Below are 13,181 nucleotides of genomic sequence, written 5' to 3'. Positions count from 1 at the left end.
TGTCCAGTTTGCTTTATAGCAGTGTAAGAGAGTAACATTGTGTTAAACTTGCCAACCTTTTGACATTGGGCATTGAGACGCTAGGGTGCAATACAAGAACTAAGTTGTTCAATACCTGTGTTATTTGTATTGTCTGGCACCTATTTTTTATCATTACTTTATTTTAGCACAACTTATTTTTCACATAAATCTTAGTACTTCACAAATAATGACATAATCGTTGGCATCAAAATTTACCGGGGTGCCTGAGTTGTCCTCTGTTGACCTAGTGATGACTAAACACTATGTAAATGACACTAGCTCTCACTGTATTATGATGTATAGGTGTGTATAGGCATCTTGGTGTTTACTTCATTAGAGCAATCATACATATGGTTAACCTTCAATATCGAAACACTGGCAGTGTGTTTACTTTTTTATATTTTCTACTGATATGGATTTCAAAGTCCAACAAACTTTACCACAAGAGGAACGATGTTTATCTGTTTTGACCCAATTTCTCAGTTTGTTTGACAAGAATTGCATTCCAAGGGGCATCCCAAGATATGTTGTGAAGCAACTGTTTGTGAAATTATCTATAATTGGTTATGATTATAGCTAAATATTAAATCTTAAAAAAAACTTTTGAAAAGTTCCCCATTTAACTGTGTTTCCCTAGTTAATAAAATAAACATTAAATGATTGCAACTTGTTTTGAAGGTGACTTTCTTCTTGAATTTTATAAATTTTTAGAGTTTTTGGTTTTTATTGTCCAAGTGTGATTGATGTGGCTGCATTTTTGGCTTCCAATAAGAAGGGTGGAAGTCAAAGGTCATTTGAGGTATGCAACGGTCAGAATGGGAGAAGAAAAAACAAAACAGCAACAACTTTTTACAGACACTCAAGTATAGTACAACTCAAATGATGTTAAAATGCAAATTAGGTACATATAGAAGATGACTGAAACAGCATTTGATGTCACAGGGCACATTTTCTGTCAAAAATAGCATCTTCTTTACATTCCTTGATATGGATGGACATTCAACCATCAGCTAGGTGATACAGGTATACATCTTAAAGTTAACACAAACCAAACCAAATCATTCATCTTTGGCTTGTATGACAAAGATCTTTGAAAAGAACAAGTCAGCCCAATCACCCCACTTGTGCTGTTTAAAGGTCTGGTCAGAGAGCTTTCTTCACTGTCATAGGGTCACCAGGGTCTAAAATTTTTCACATTTCTTTGCTTTTCTGAAAGCTATGCCATCATTACGTTATACTAAGTGTTGTTGGCAATATTTTCAAATTCAGCAAAAATCCATCTCCATGACTGAAACTCAACATTTTAATAAGTAAAGAAAAACATAAGCAAAATGAAGCACATTGTGGCTCGATGTTGTCACGTTTAGACTTGTTCAAGTCTTCAGCCCTGTGTGATATCTCCCAAATGGATTATGTTTATATATAAAAGTTGTATCGCCTTGAAAGGCTGGTGTTAGAGCACTAATAATGATAGTGTCCCCTTTAAATGCTGGTTTGAGACCACTAATAATGACAGTGGCCCCTGCAAATGCTGGTTTGAGACCACTAATGATGTTTATGTCCCCATAAATGCTGGTGTGAGGCCACTGATAATGACAGTGGCCCCTTTAAATGCTGGTGTGAGACCACTAATGATATTTATGTCCCCATAAATGCTGGTGTGAGGCCACTAATAATGACAGTGGCTCCTTTAAATGCTGGTGTGAGACCAAATAAAGTTACAAGGAATAGCCGGTTGGGATATCAGACTGCTAATCAAAATCTGGGAATTTTCTTTACCTCGCATATCATCATTTGAGTGGTAAAACTTGAGTATCCATTTAATCTTAATGTGATAATCATTGCTTTCTGTTTATACCTGGATTTTGTTCCACAATATTCTGTGAAAGGGACAAAATTAACATTCTGAATATTATAATTAAAATAGTCCCAACACTTTGCAACATTTTCTATTGTCTCATGTGTGATGGATTTCCTGTGATTCTGCAGTAAGGTTTTTCTGTATTAAAAAGGTTGCAACACAAAATTTCATTCCTCCTCAGAAGAGCAGTGTAAGTATTTTGAAATGGTTAATACTGCCCTCTATTATCATTTTCGGGTAGTTGGAAATTCCCAAGATGCAGTTTATAGGATTCTAGTTCATTTATACATGTCACCCCTGTGCGTCATACTGTGGAACAACTTCCTGCTATTACGTACCATGCTTGGCAGGTAGTTGTGTTTTTTACTACCTGTTATCGATACAATTATGTTATCTGCCGTGCAAGGTGTGAATGTACTGCTACTGTACCTTGGGTTTACAAAGCAACCACCACCCACACACAGACACAGATCTTATTGAACCTTTCAGAGGAAAAGTTTAACTTGCTGACATAGCCTGTATTATCATGTGACTAGGATCTTTATTCAAACAACTTCCCTTTTTTAGCATGCTACTGTGGAAATTCATTTTCACCAGCTTGGTAAATTAATTTTTTTATTTGACCTTGGAATGTAAATCACAATGACATAGCTACTGCCCACAGCAGCTATATAGGCAAACCAGGTTTTAAAGTTATTTTAAAAAAGCTGTTTCTATAGCCAGCACTTCTGATAAATCAGGTATTTTACAATTAATAGAAACTTTTAAAAAAAAAGAGGAAAACTAAAAGTAACATCTCTGGGCTTTAACACTTTTTACTTAAATTTTGATTTTATTGTTTGGATTCCTTTCCTTAGGGATAAGGTAACTATGCAATGGTGATATGGCATGCTTGTGTATGTGACTCTTGTAAACACGTTAACTCAACAGTTCATGGTGGATTAATATCATTGGTATGTGGATCCATCTTATCGAGTATAAGAACCCTATTCGTTTCTGTGAAGTTCAAAGGTCAAGAGAGGTCAAAATATGAAAACCTTCTAAACATGATAACTCAAAAAGTACATCTTTGTTGAACTTCATACTTTGGAATGTGGATCCAGCTTAATGAGTTTTCAAAAGATTACTTTTGAAATTGGTGGAGGTCCAAACTCATTTCAGGTCAACATCTGGATGTCTGTATTTGACATGGGAAGACTGATTCTTCTGGATAGTGAACATTTGTAAAATCATTATCAGTGAATTGATTGGTCGATACCCACAAGTGAGGGCTACCTATAATAGATGGAAATCTCTGATCTTCTCTGGCTCTCACTTAGACCCTTGGACAAATTTTAACTCACTTGCTTTACATAATTAGTCAGATTGTTTAGTGGAATTTTTTTTACCAAACCATATGGCAAGGAATCTCAAACATGCCAACTGGCTCTCTGGTTATGTTGATATCTTTCTTGCGAGAACAGCATGTCATCCACACAGCTGGTTGAGATGGTCTGTACCCCCTTTCCAATCCTGGTATGATTATTTGGTTAAAAAATGTGGATCTGAAAATCACTAGGATATGTGGGAATTTATCTTTCTTTCTTCACTATCAACTTCCTCTGCCGCCCTCTATATACTTGTATTCCCTGACATTCCATATGGCTATTCACCTGATCTAAATAGAGCCACCAGTTGTAGGATTCACTTCCAAATTCAATTTTGTTCTTGTTTTTTTGTGAGATCATCAAACCAATGAATATTTTCTGTTTTCTATCACCATTTTTTAGGTTTTAGATATCTTGTAATTTAACGTTGTATGTTTGAGTTTTCTTTTGTTCTCAACTATTTTGTTCCTCTTTCCTTTTTCCTTTTTCCTTATTCCTTTTTTTTCCGTTTGCTTGGTCTATATTTTCCTTGCAATAAGTTGAATTCCTTAGCTATTATTCATGAAGTTTGAAATATTTGACTTCCTAAATGAACAGGGGCATGGCTGGAAGTTCAGACATCGAATGGTGCAATCTGAATCATATTGCAACTTTAAATTAGGTCTTGAAGTAGGACTAATGGCAACTTTGTGCTAATAAATACCTTTAAATTTTGAAAATATCCACTCCCCGCCGCCCCCCCGGACTGATGATGGATTGGGGGTGCCTGATCATTTTTTTTTTAAATTAGAAGTGTGGTTGAATGCATTGAATGCAGCTTCCTTGTTTCCCCTCCCCCATCAAGACTGTGTGCCCCACCCCCCCCCACACCCCCACCCTTTGTGCAGACCACTGGATTGTAGCAAGAGTCTTTTCCAATTAGGCACATATAACTATACATCCTTTAACCAATTAGGCTCATACAATAACTATGCATCCTTTAACCATTCAACTCCCTTTTCTTGAATGCTGCCACCACTGGAAGTGACCTCTACCAGAAACATGGACTTCCCTGTAGCTTATTTATAATTCCGTTAGTCACTGTTGATTAGTCATAGTGAGGTCACAGTATAGCTTTTGCTGGATCCATTCAACACCACTGGTGTGTACGGTACGCCAATAGGACCACAGGTGGCGTTGCTAACCTAAACAGGAGGTGCTTCTTTGTTGACCTAGGAATAACTTTATAGCTTCTTTGTGGGAATTACAACAATGGAAGTGATGGTTACCAGCAATAAAGACCTTCACCTTGAGTCTCAGTCGTACTCCAGTCAAGATAGGACAGAAGTTGAAGTTTTAAGTTTAAATTATAGCATCAACAACAAAAAAACTGGAAAAAAATATTGAATATGAACAGACATGTATTTTTGACAAAAGTATGAAATTTTTTTTATTCTTGATAATTATTATACAGTAATTTGACTAAGTTGGAAAACCTTGTTATAATCAAGTAAAAACCAGAATATCCAGAAATGATCGACGGATATATAAAACAGGACCATATTTCCCACTGGCGGTGTAAACAATGGATGTTACCTTTTCCCCTTCTGCCTTCATTTTCCTCCTTCCTTAACCCTCCCCCCTCCGCCCCCCCCGCCTTTATCTTCCCCTTCTCCCACCACTCTGATCTTAACTGTGAAATGAGAGGTGGTAACCTGAGGATGGAGAAGTAAAATCAGAGGGAAAAGAGGCGAACCAATGTAAGGGTTTGGTACCAAAGGGAGGGATAAAGGTGGGGAAAGATCAGCTTGCACAATTATAGCTGTGCATTCATCCCCATGTCACAAGATGTTTAGAAGTTCTTTTTTAATTCTCCTTAGATCAAAGAGATCAACTGTAATGGTATGAGAGCATAGTACAACAAAATGTTCACCCAATATGAAAAAGAAACTTGATGTAAGGATATGATTTTTTTTGGGGGGGTGGGGGTTTCTTGGTATAGACTATTATATGACATTTACATAAATAAAACTCTAAAAATATTACAAACCAGCTTTCATTTGTAAGATAATATCAGATGAAATGTTTAACCAGGTGTGACAGAGTGGAAGGAGGACCGGGGCAGTTTTGTAAAACAAAAAAGCTCAAAGGTGCCAATTTTCTCAACTTAGAAGTGACCTGTTTTTGTTAATGTTTGTAAAAGATGCCCATTTTATACTGTAAGGGACCAGTTTTATTTACAAAGTGCCCTTTTCTTGGGAAAGTGCAATAAAAAAAAAAGTGTCCTTTCGTGGGGGAGTTATAAAAGAAATGTTAACTAATAAAAGGGTTCCGCAATTTGTGGTACAGAATGTAATGAGGATCTATTTGTCAGGAAGTACTGAGTTGATATAGGGGTCCTCAAGACAAATTCACATGTTCCACTACCCCTCAAAGTTTTGTTCTCCCACCCCATCCCACCTGAGTGAACCCTCTTATGCTACCTCTGCCTTCAATCTACAATATCCAGAAAGAAAAATCTATTTGATCAACTTCTCAAATGCAACAAAATAATAATAAGAAAGAGAGGTTTCTGTTTAATTTTTTGAACCACAAAATATGTAACAACTTGGTATAAAATTGAGATCTATTTGTTTTAACTTGTCAAGTTCACTTTCTATTAAAAAATATGTTCCATCAATAGGAGAGATCAATACTAATGGGTGTCTTCATTGTTTTGTAAAATACCACCAAAAAAAAACTTTCTTGGAAACTTGGATTAATAGAGACAGAGACTCTATCCTTGAACTCTGATTTTACTTCTGATGGGACTGTTTTGCAGATAATTCAGGATAAAAGTTATCTACATCACAGTGGGAAAAAACCTTAATTATTTTGCGTACGTCAATCGACTGTATTTGTTTTGTTTTTTCTGCTCTCAAAGAGGTATTGGATTGCTTCTTGTGAATAGAAAGAGGTAAAGACAACAATAGAGGGGCATTTCAACTACTGTTTAGTTCTGCGTCCATTGTTTTTTGACCTGGTAGAAGATGAACTGGTGAACAGGATGCTAATCTTGTGCAATCGTTAATATCACCGGGATGGTTTGATGAAATAGTCACCTGTAGGACAGGAAAGGCAGAGGCCAAAAAAATATAGAAATATTTCAAAGTGAAACTATATTCCAACTTATTTTCTCTCTTTAACAGAAGAAGACAAACAACATTTATTTGCCATTTAAATTTTTTTTTTTTTTTTTAAAAAGCAGGGGATATTTAGTATCACCATTTCACGATGCTTCCAAATTGTAGTTTGAAATCCATTGTCAGGTAGTTTTGGTGGAAGCAAACTGGGTGGAATCTGCAAATAAAATATAGCAAAATCAAATTAAGACAGAGAAGGGGAAAAAATGGAAAATTGTGAAACATTTGGATGTAGTGAATAATGGTTTATAAATTACTAATATACTGATAAAATTATCATCAAAAATTGTCACAACAGAATGTTTGCAGTCGGGTGCAAAATAATTTAAACTTGAAGTCAAACAGTCATTTGTAGATTTTGGGGATATTTTATACTTGTGGGACCAAATTTTGGTTTATGTTTTTCCAGAGTATGATACTTTATAATAACTTTCTTCTTAAATATACGTGGCCTGCCTTTAGTTTTAACTCATTCGAATATTAAAATCGTTTGACACTTTTTGGACTCATAGTTCTCATTGCAATGTCGTTTATAATTAACAATTGAAAAAATTGGTTATGTTTATTTCAAGCATTAATTATTTCATTATTTTGATTGCTATTTTAGAACTGAATTTTTTGGTTAATATAATATTAAAAGTTTGTACAATTGCAGTTTGGCATGCAATTTTGTGCGCTCAGCAGTTGTCTGGATTGAGACAGTCAGTTGTTAGATTATGGCCTGAAGGGGCGGGGGGGGGTGACTTCACAATTGCTATCGAAACTAGGTCACAGCGGGTCGAGTTGTGTGGGTTCAGTCGGGCAGTGTGTGGTGGGTTTAAGGGGCAAAGAAAAGTACAAGCATTTGAACTGACAAAAAATATGGAAGACTTGAGATATGTCATCAAAAGCCTTAGCTGTTAAGTATTAATGTCTTTGAATTTCTTCTTAAGTGATACTTTGGGGGCCAGTCAGATGTTTGTGACTCCATAAGCAATGAACTCCTTAAGTTTTCCAGGAGAGCAACCATAAAAACCATGAAAACCATGAAAAACAGGAAATAGTTTACACTGTTTTGAAGAAAATTTAAACTTTCAAATTGAGAACAAATCTTTGATTTACTGTATATAATAACTAAATGTTTTGAAAGATAAAAACAAAAATTGTCAGATGACATTTCCTGTGACCATATTTCTTCCTTATTAAATTTTCACATTTTTCCCCTTGCTTTCTTTTTTTATGGAATGATGTCATAATTTTTAAGTCTTTAATCAAATTATCACTACATTTATTTATTTATTGTAACTTTCCCCATGAACATCCGAGACCTTTGTCCAAATCCGGTACTTTTAACGTGACCTCCGACAAATTATTTTTACAACACCTCAGCGTCTGCTTTGTTCGACTTTTGTAAACATTTTAATTGTGGCATCTCTTTATTTATTCAAGAATCTAAAGAAAAACAGTGGAAATAGTGAAAGTTCGTAAGAACCTTGAGAATTTGGTTATTTTTTTTTTTTTTTTTTTTTCAGAATGTGACAATGCAGAGTAAAAAGTTTCCAGATGGTAGTTTTATTTCGTGTGGAATATAAATATGACATCATATCACCATTTATTTCAAATTATTGGTAGTATTTATATATTTTCATTTAAATCAACTTAAAAAGAAACCAAAACTTGTTATGGTTAATGCTAGTAAGCTAGTAATCTTCAGTCAATCTAACCTGCCTCCTTGGACATTTGTTTTCATTACTTTATAATATATTTACTTTTGCTAGTAATACTAATACAAGTAATGATGATGTTCTTTGTTGCTTTGATGGAAACTTTTTGAAAAGATTTCCAAGAAATAGTTGGCCCAATATCTTCACTTTCAATATCATTTATTAGCTGACCATTATTAGGTCTTACGAAGGTTGAGCAACCTACCATGTGTACTGTACAGTACCTTGTGCATCACTCCATAGTGGAATTCTTGCCCTTAATCACTTCAACCAACCGTTCTCTCTGGTCTTGGTAGAAAGTTACTAGAGAACTCCATCTACGTCACAAGAAACGCAGGCGAAAATAATAGATTTATAAAATGTTTGGTCTCTGTTTTGTGATTTTTTCTTTTCTCTCAGTTTTGAGATATCGAAATAATATTTGATAAACTAAATTAGTTCCATCAACTACAATATGCTGCTCATCTTTTCATTCATACAGTTATCAATATGGCCGTTTTTGTATAGTAATTTCCCATGCAAAATCATTGTGACATTTAATTGTTTTAAGTTAATTTTTCTATTTTTTCTCCAAGACTTTTTTTAATTTTTAATTTTTTAATTTGTTATTATATTAGAAACTTCATGAGCCTCTGTCAATACAAGCGTCTTGCATAAAGTCAATTGATCCTAAATATGAAAATGGAATCTTGATAATATTTGATCTTTTTTGATTACAATTTGATTAAAAATGTAAGCAATTAAGTCACTGAGTTACCTGTAACTGTTTTCAGAGATGTACTTCATATGCAGGAAACTAGGTCTGCAGGAAACTATGTAAACATCGGTGCACACGATCGAAATTAAACATTTAGGAAAGTAATGGATATCCATAAATATGTGTTCATCAGTTCAAACAAACATCTAGTCATACATTATCATGCACATTTGTTTAATTTTTCCATTGCCAGTGACACTTAAATGGTTAAGAACTTAAGTATTGTCCAAAGCACAATGTACAATAACAGTGACAGTTGAGTCATTTAGCTATATGCCTCCTTGACAACCATTTATAGCATGTAAACATAAGAGCAAACAGTCAAAGAAAAATTAAAATACGATGACCATTTGAGACAAGTTTATATTTATGAATAATGAATATAATAGAATGATGCTTGTATGTTTTTCTTGTGATTGATGATTAATCATTTTTTTCCAGATCTTATTGTGTTAATAGTGGCAACTTGTTTACAGATGGATTTCTAAGGAACTGTCCCCTTGGTAGCAAAACAACATTTGACATAGTTTAATATATGAGACATAACTTGTTTATGGATGGATTTCAAAAGAACTGTCCCCTTGGTAGCAAAACAAACAACATTTGACACAGTTTAATATATGAGAAACAATTTATTTACGGATGGATTTCTAAGGAACTGTCCCCTTGGTAGCAAAACAACATTTGACATAGTTTAATATATGAGACATAACTTGTTTACGGATGGATTTCAAAAGAACTGTGCCCTTGGTAGTGAAAACAAACAACATTTGACACAGTTTAATATATGAGAAACAATTTATTTACGGATGGATTTCTAAGGAACTGTCCCCTTGGTAGCAAAACAAACAACATTTGACACAGTTTAATATATGAGAAACAATTTATTTACGGATGGATTTCTATGGAACTGTCCCCTTGGTAGTGAAAACAACATTTGACACAGTTTAATATATCAGACACAACTTGCATAATTTTATTAATCACCATCTGAACTATAGTCATATAGCATTGTCTATGTATATTTATGATACAACTGTTGAAAAGTAAAATTTAAAATATATATTTAAGTTTTCAATTTCATATTTGTTCTCCACTCAATTCTATAATTTCTAACCTTTGTAAATATAGTTCACTGTACTTTATAGACTTGGTGTTTTCCACCTAGAGTGGGGGTCCCACTTGGAGTGGGAGATCCCACTCCAAGTGGGACATCCCACTTGGAGTGGGGGAGGGGTATCTCTCTACACAAACCTTTTCCCACTTCCCAGCCTTTGCCCACAAATGATTGATGTTTATGATTAACAAATATTGTGAGAGGATATACAGTATGGTAAACCCAACAACTTTTTTGTAATCCAGTCAGAGGGCTAAGATGGATGATACCATTTTCAGTGGAGGGTTGTCAGCATTATGACACATTGATTATGTTCTCTGGCAGGACTCTAGTGGTAGTATAATGATAGGCACATTAATCAAACAAGTTATAAGTTCCTGCAAGAGTAAGTTTATACAAACCTGGTAAAGGTGGTGCAATTTTTTTGTTCAGTTAATAAAGGGGTGTCAGTAGTTGAAACAATTAAGAAGCTCTTTTTTTTGGGTTCTTTTCTTTGGAATACATCTGATCTTTTCTCTGAGTGATCACCTCCCCTGCTAGGGTGTAGTTTAATACATTTGATCTTTTCTCTGAGTGATCACCTCCCCTGCTAGGGTGTAGTTTAATACATTTGATCTTTCTCTGAGTGATCACCTCCCCTGCTAGGGTGTAGTTTAATACATTTGATCTTTCTCTGAGTGATCACCTCCCCTGCTAGGGGGTAGTAAACAGGATCACTCCTATTGTATCTCAGCCTGTATACAATTGATAATAATTAATCTCATGGATCAAGTATTCGTTAACACAATGTTTTAAGCTCATCTTTAATCTGAACTCCCGATTTATCTATCATTGCAGATGTAGAATGTTGTGGCGATGAGATATTTCCTACCGATAGACAGCGCCATCACATTTGTTGTGACGGTGTCGAACAGTCAACTCGCGGTGGAAGAAGAAGCTGTCAGGGGTCTGTGTCCTTTAACCCTAAACGAGAAACAGTTTGCGGGACTGTGATCTATCCCGTCTCCAACGGAATCTGCTGTGGAGATGCTCTGTTGAACGAAGAGGCTGAACTATGCTGTGAGAACCAGATTATGTAAGTTTCTGTATTGTTATACAAGTTTCTATACAAAGCATGAACTTGTTATGTAAGTTTCTGTATAACAAATGAATTATGTAAGTTTCTATATAAAGAATGAACTTGTTATGTAAGTTTCTATACAAAGAATGAACTTATTATGTATGTTTCTATACAAAGAATGAACTTATTATGTATGTTTCTATACAAAGAATGAACTTATTATGTATGTTTCTATACAAAGAATGAACTTTTATTATGTAGGTTTCTTAATAAAGAATGAACTTATTATGTATGTTTCTATATAAAGAATGAACTTATTATGTATGTTTCTATATAAAGTATGAACTTATTCACTTTGCAATTTTTGCAACGATGACTTTTGCTCGTTATTTTTGGATTTTTCACATGTTTGTGATTTGAAATGGGAGAGTTTTCAGACTTGAAAAGGCTTAGTAGGCAGAGAAAGATGTAGCAAGAGAGAAATAAATGGATATAATTTCAACACCATTTGACTTAAAGTACCTCTAGAAAGCAGGTTAGCTTGAGAAGTTACATTCCCATGCAAATAACAAAGAAAACATAAAAATAATGATTTTTTTTTTTTTTAAGTGTCTGGTCGAAAAAATTATAGCATGCAATAGTCATAAAAGAGAGAAAAACTTGTAAATGTTCATTTTGACTAACAAAATTAGGAGGGTGTCTGACCAATGACTCTGTTTGGAAGAAAATGTTTGTCAGGTAAATTTTGTCAAAATTTAAGGAAAATATCAACCAGTTCCAAAAGGCAAAATATATGCATGAGGTCTGAGGTCTGAGCAGAAATGATATAAGAGGCCATTTCCTCTTAATTGTCTATTTCTAAAGAAGCTAATGACTTTGTCTCTGTCATTGAAATTAGTATCATGTCTCTGTATCGATGTTTCCTTCTGTGAAAGTGAATGTGGCATTAAGTGCAGGGATGTGCCCACGCATGGGCGGCACTGGACGGCCCCGTCCTGCACTAAAAAATACCGCCCAGCACTGCTTTAAAAATTGTGAATCCCACCCAGCACTATTTTCTAAAATTCCTAACATTCTTAATATATTTCACACAAAGAATTTAAAAAATGTTAATTGTTAGCAAAACTAGTGTTTGTGCTTAAAAAGCTACACAAATGCCAGCATTTGGCATCCGAGCACCTTCAAAAATTTCTCAAAGGGGAGGGGGACACCTCCTCCCCCTTAGACCCCTCCCCCAGGACGGCGATCAGTATACCCGGCACTCAGGAAATCCTGGGCACATCCTTGAAGTGTATTTATAAATATACCTCAAAATAAAATATCAGACATCAACTAAATGCTGACACAGTTCTCATCCCAAACAATGAAAGACAAAGTAAATAGAAATGAATAAATGGAGGGTTACACTGAGTTATTGAATGAATTAACCTCACTTCCTGTTAAACTCACTTTCCATGGTTACAAATCACATTGGTTGATACTAAATATTCCAGAGGAACTGAAAATAAAATATTAATTATGTAATACTCTAAAGAAGGATTCAATTCTCCTCTGTACTCATAAAGGTATTGCATTGATGAAACACAAAGTTATTGATTGACTGAATTAATAAATGAATTGTTGGGTTTTTTTTCCCTGTATCATTACCTATTGCCAACTTGAATGTAAATCTGGGTTTTTCACTCCATTACCATTGCTAAAATTAAAAAGGTATCCACAAATAGTCCTCTTTGCATTGAATACAGATTTAATCCAATGTTCTGCATGGATGATATGAAATATTTCATGCAATGTTCATTAATTAATTCAATTAAATAACAATATTAAAACTTCATAAATCCATATCAATGAAGTCCTTTTCTTCAGAAAGATGCTGCTTCATTTTAAATGCATATTCATAAAATATCTAATTGTGTTAGATTTACCTGCTGCATTTTGCATAAATCTGTGTCCATACAAAGAGCGTAGCGCTCTATGCTCCAAGCCTCTGTAAATGTTCCGTCCTGACTCAAAACAAACGATCCAGTCTCCCCCCTCCCCCCTCTCCCCTCCCCCCAAAATAAATATTTAACAAGTGTCAAAACATGTTCATTGATGTCACTACATACCTCAATACATTTTTTTCTCCTCACAT

General features: G+C 34.6%; 1 protein-coding gene across 2 annotated transcripts in view; it reads left to right on the top strand.

Annotated features, from left to right (window-relative positions):
* Positions 1-13,181, top strand: part of LOC139971678 (uncharacterized) — a 36,579-nt gene that overhangs the window by 15,877 nt on the left and 7,521 nt on the right. For both annotated transcript variants that reach the window (XM_071978361.1, XM_071978362.1), the window contains one exon: positions 10,825-11,062. In XM_071978361.1, the coding sequence (XP_071834462.1) occupies positions 10,825-11,062 (238 nt within the window). The remainder of the gene's footprint in view (positions 1-10,824; positions 11,063-13,181) is intronic.

Source organism: Apostichopus japonicus, chromosome 8 (assembly GCF_037975245.1).
Source record: "Apostichopus japonicus isolate 1M-3 chromosome 8, ASM3797524v1, whole genome shotgun sequence".
Taxonomy (NCBI): domain Eukaryota; kingdom Metazoa; phylum Echinodermata; class Holothuroidea; order Aspidochirotida; family Stichopodidae; genus Apostichopus; species Apostichopus japonicus.
The sequence above is the reverse complement of the archived record's forward strand: the minus strand, read 5'-3'. Positions and strand labels throughout refer to the sequence as shown.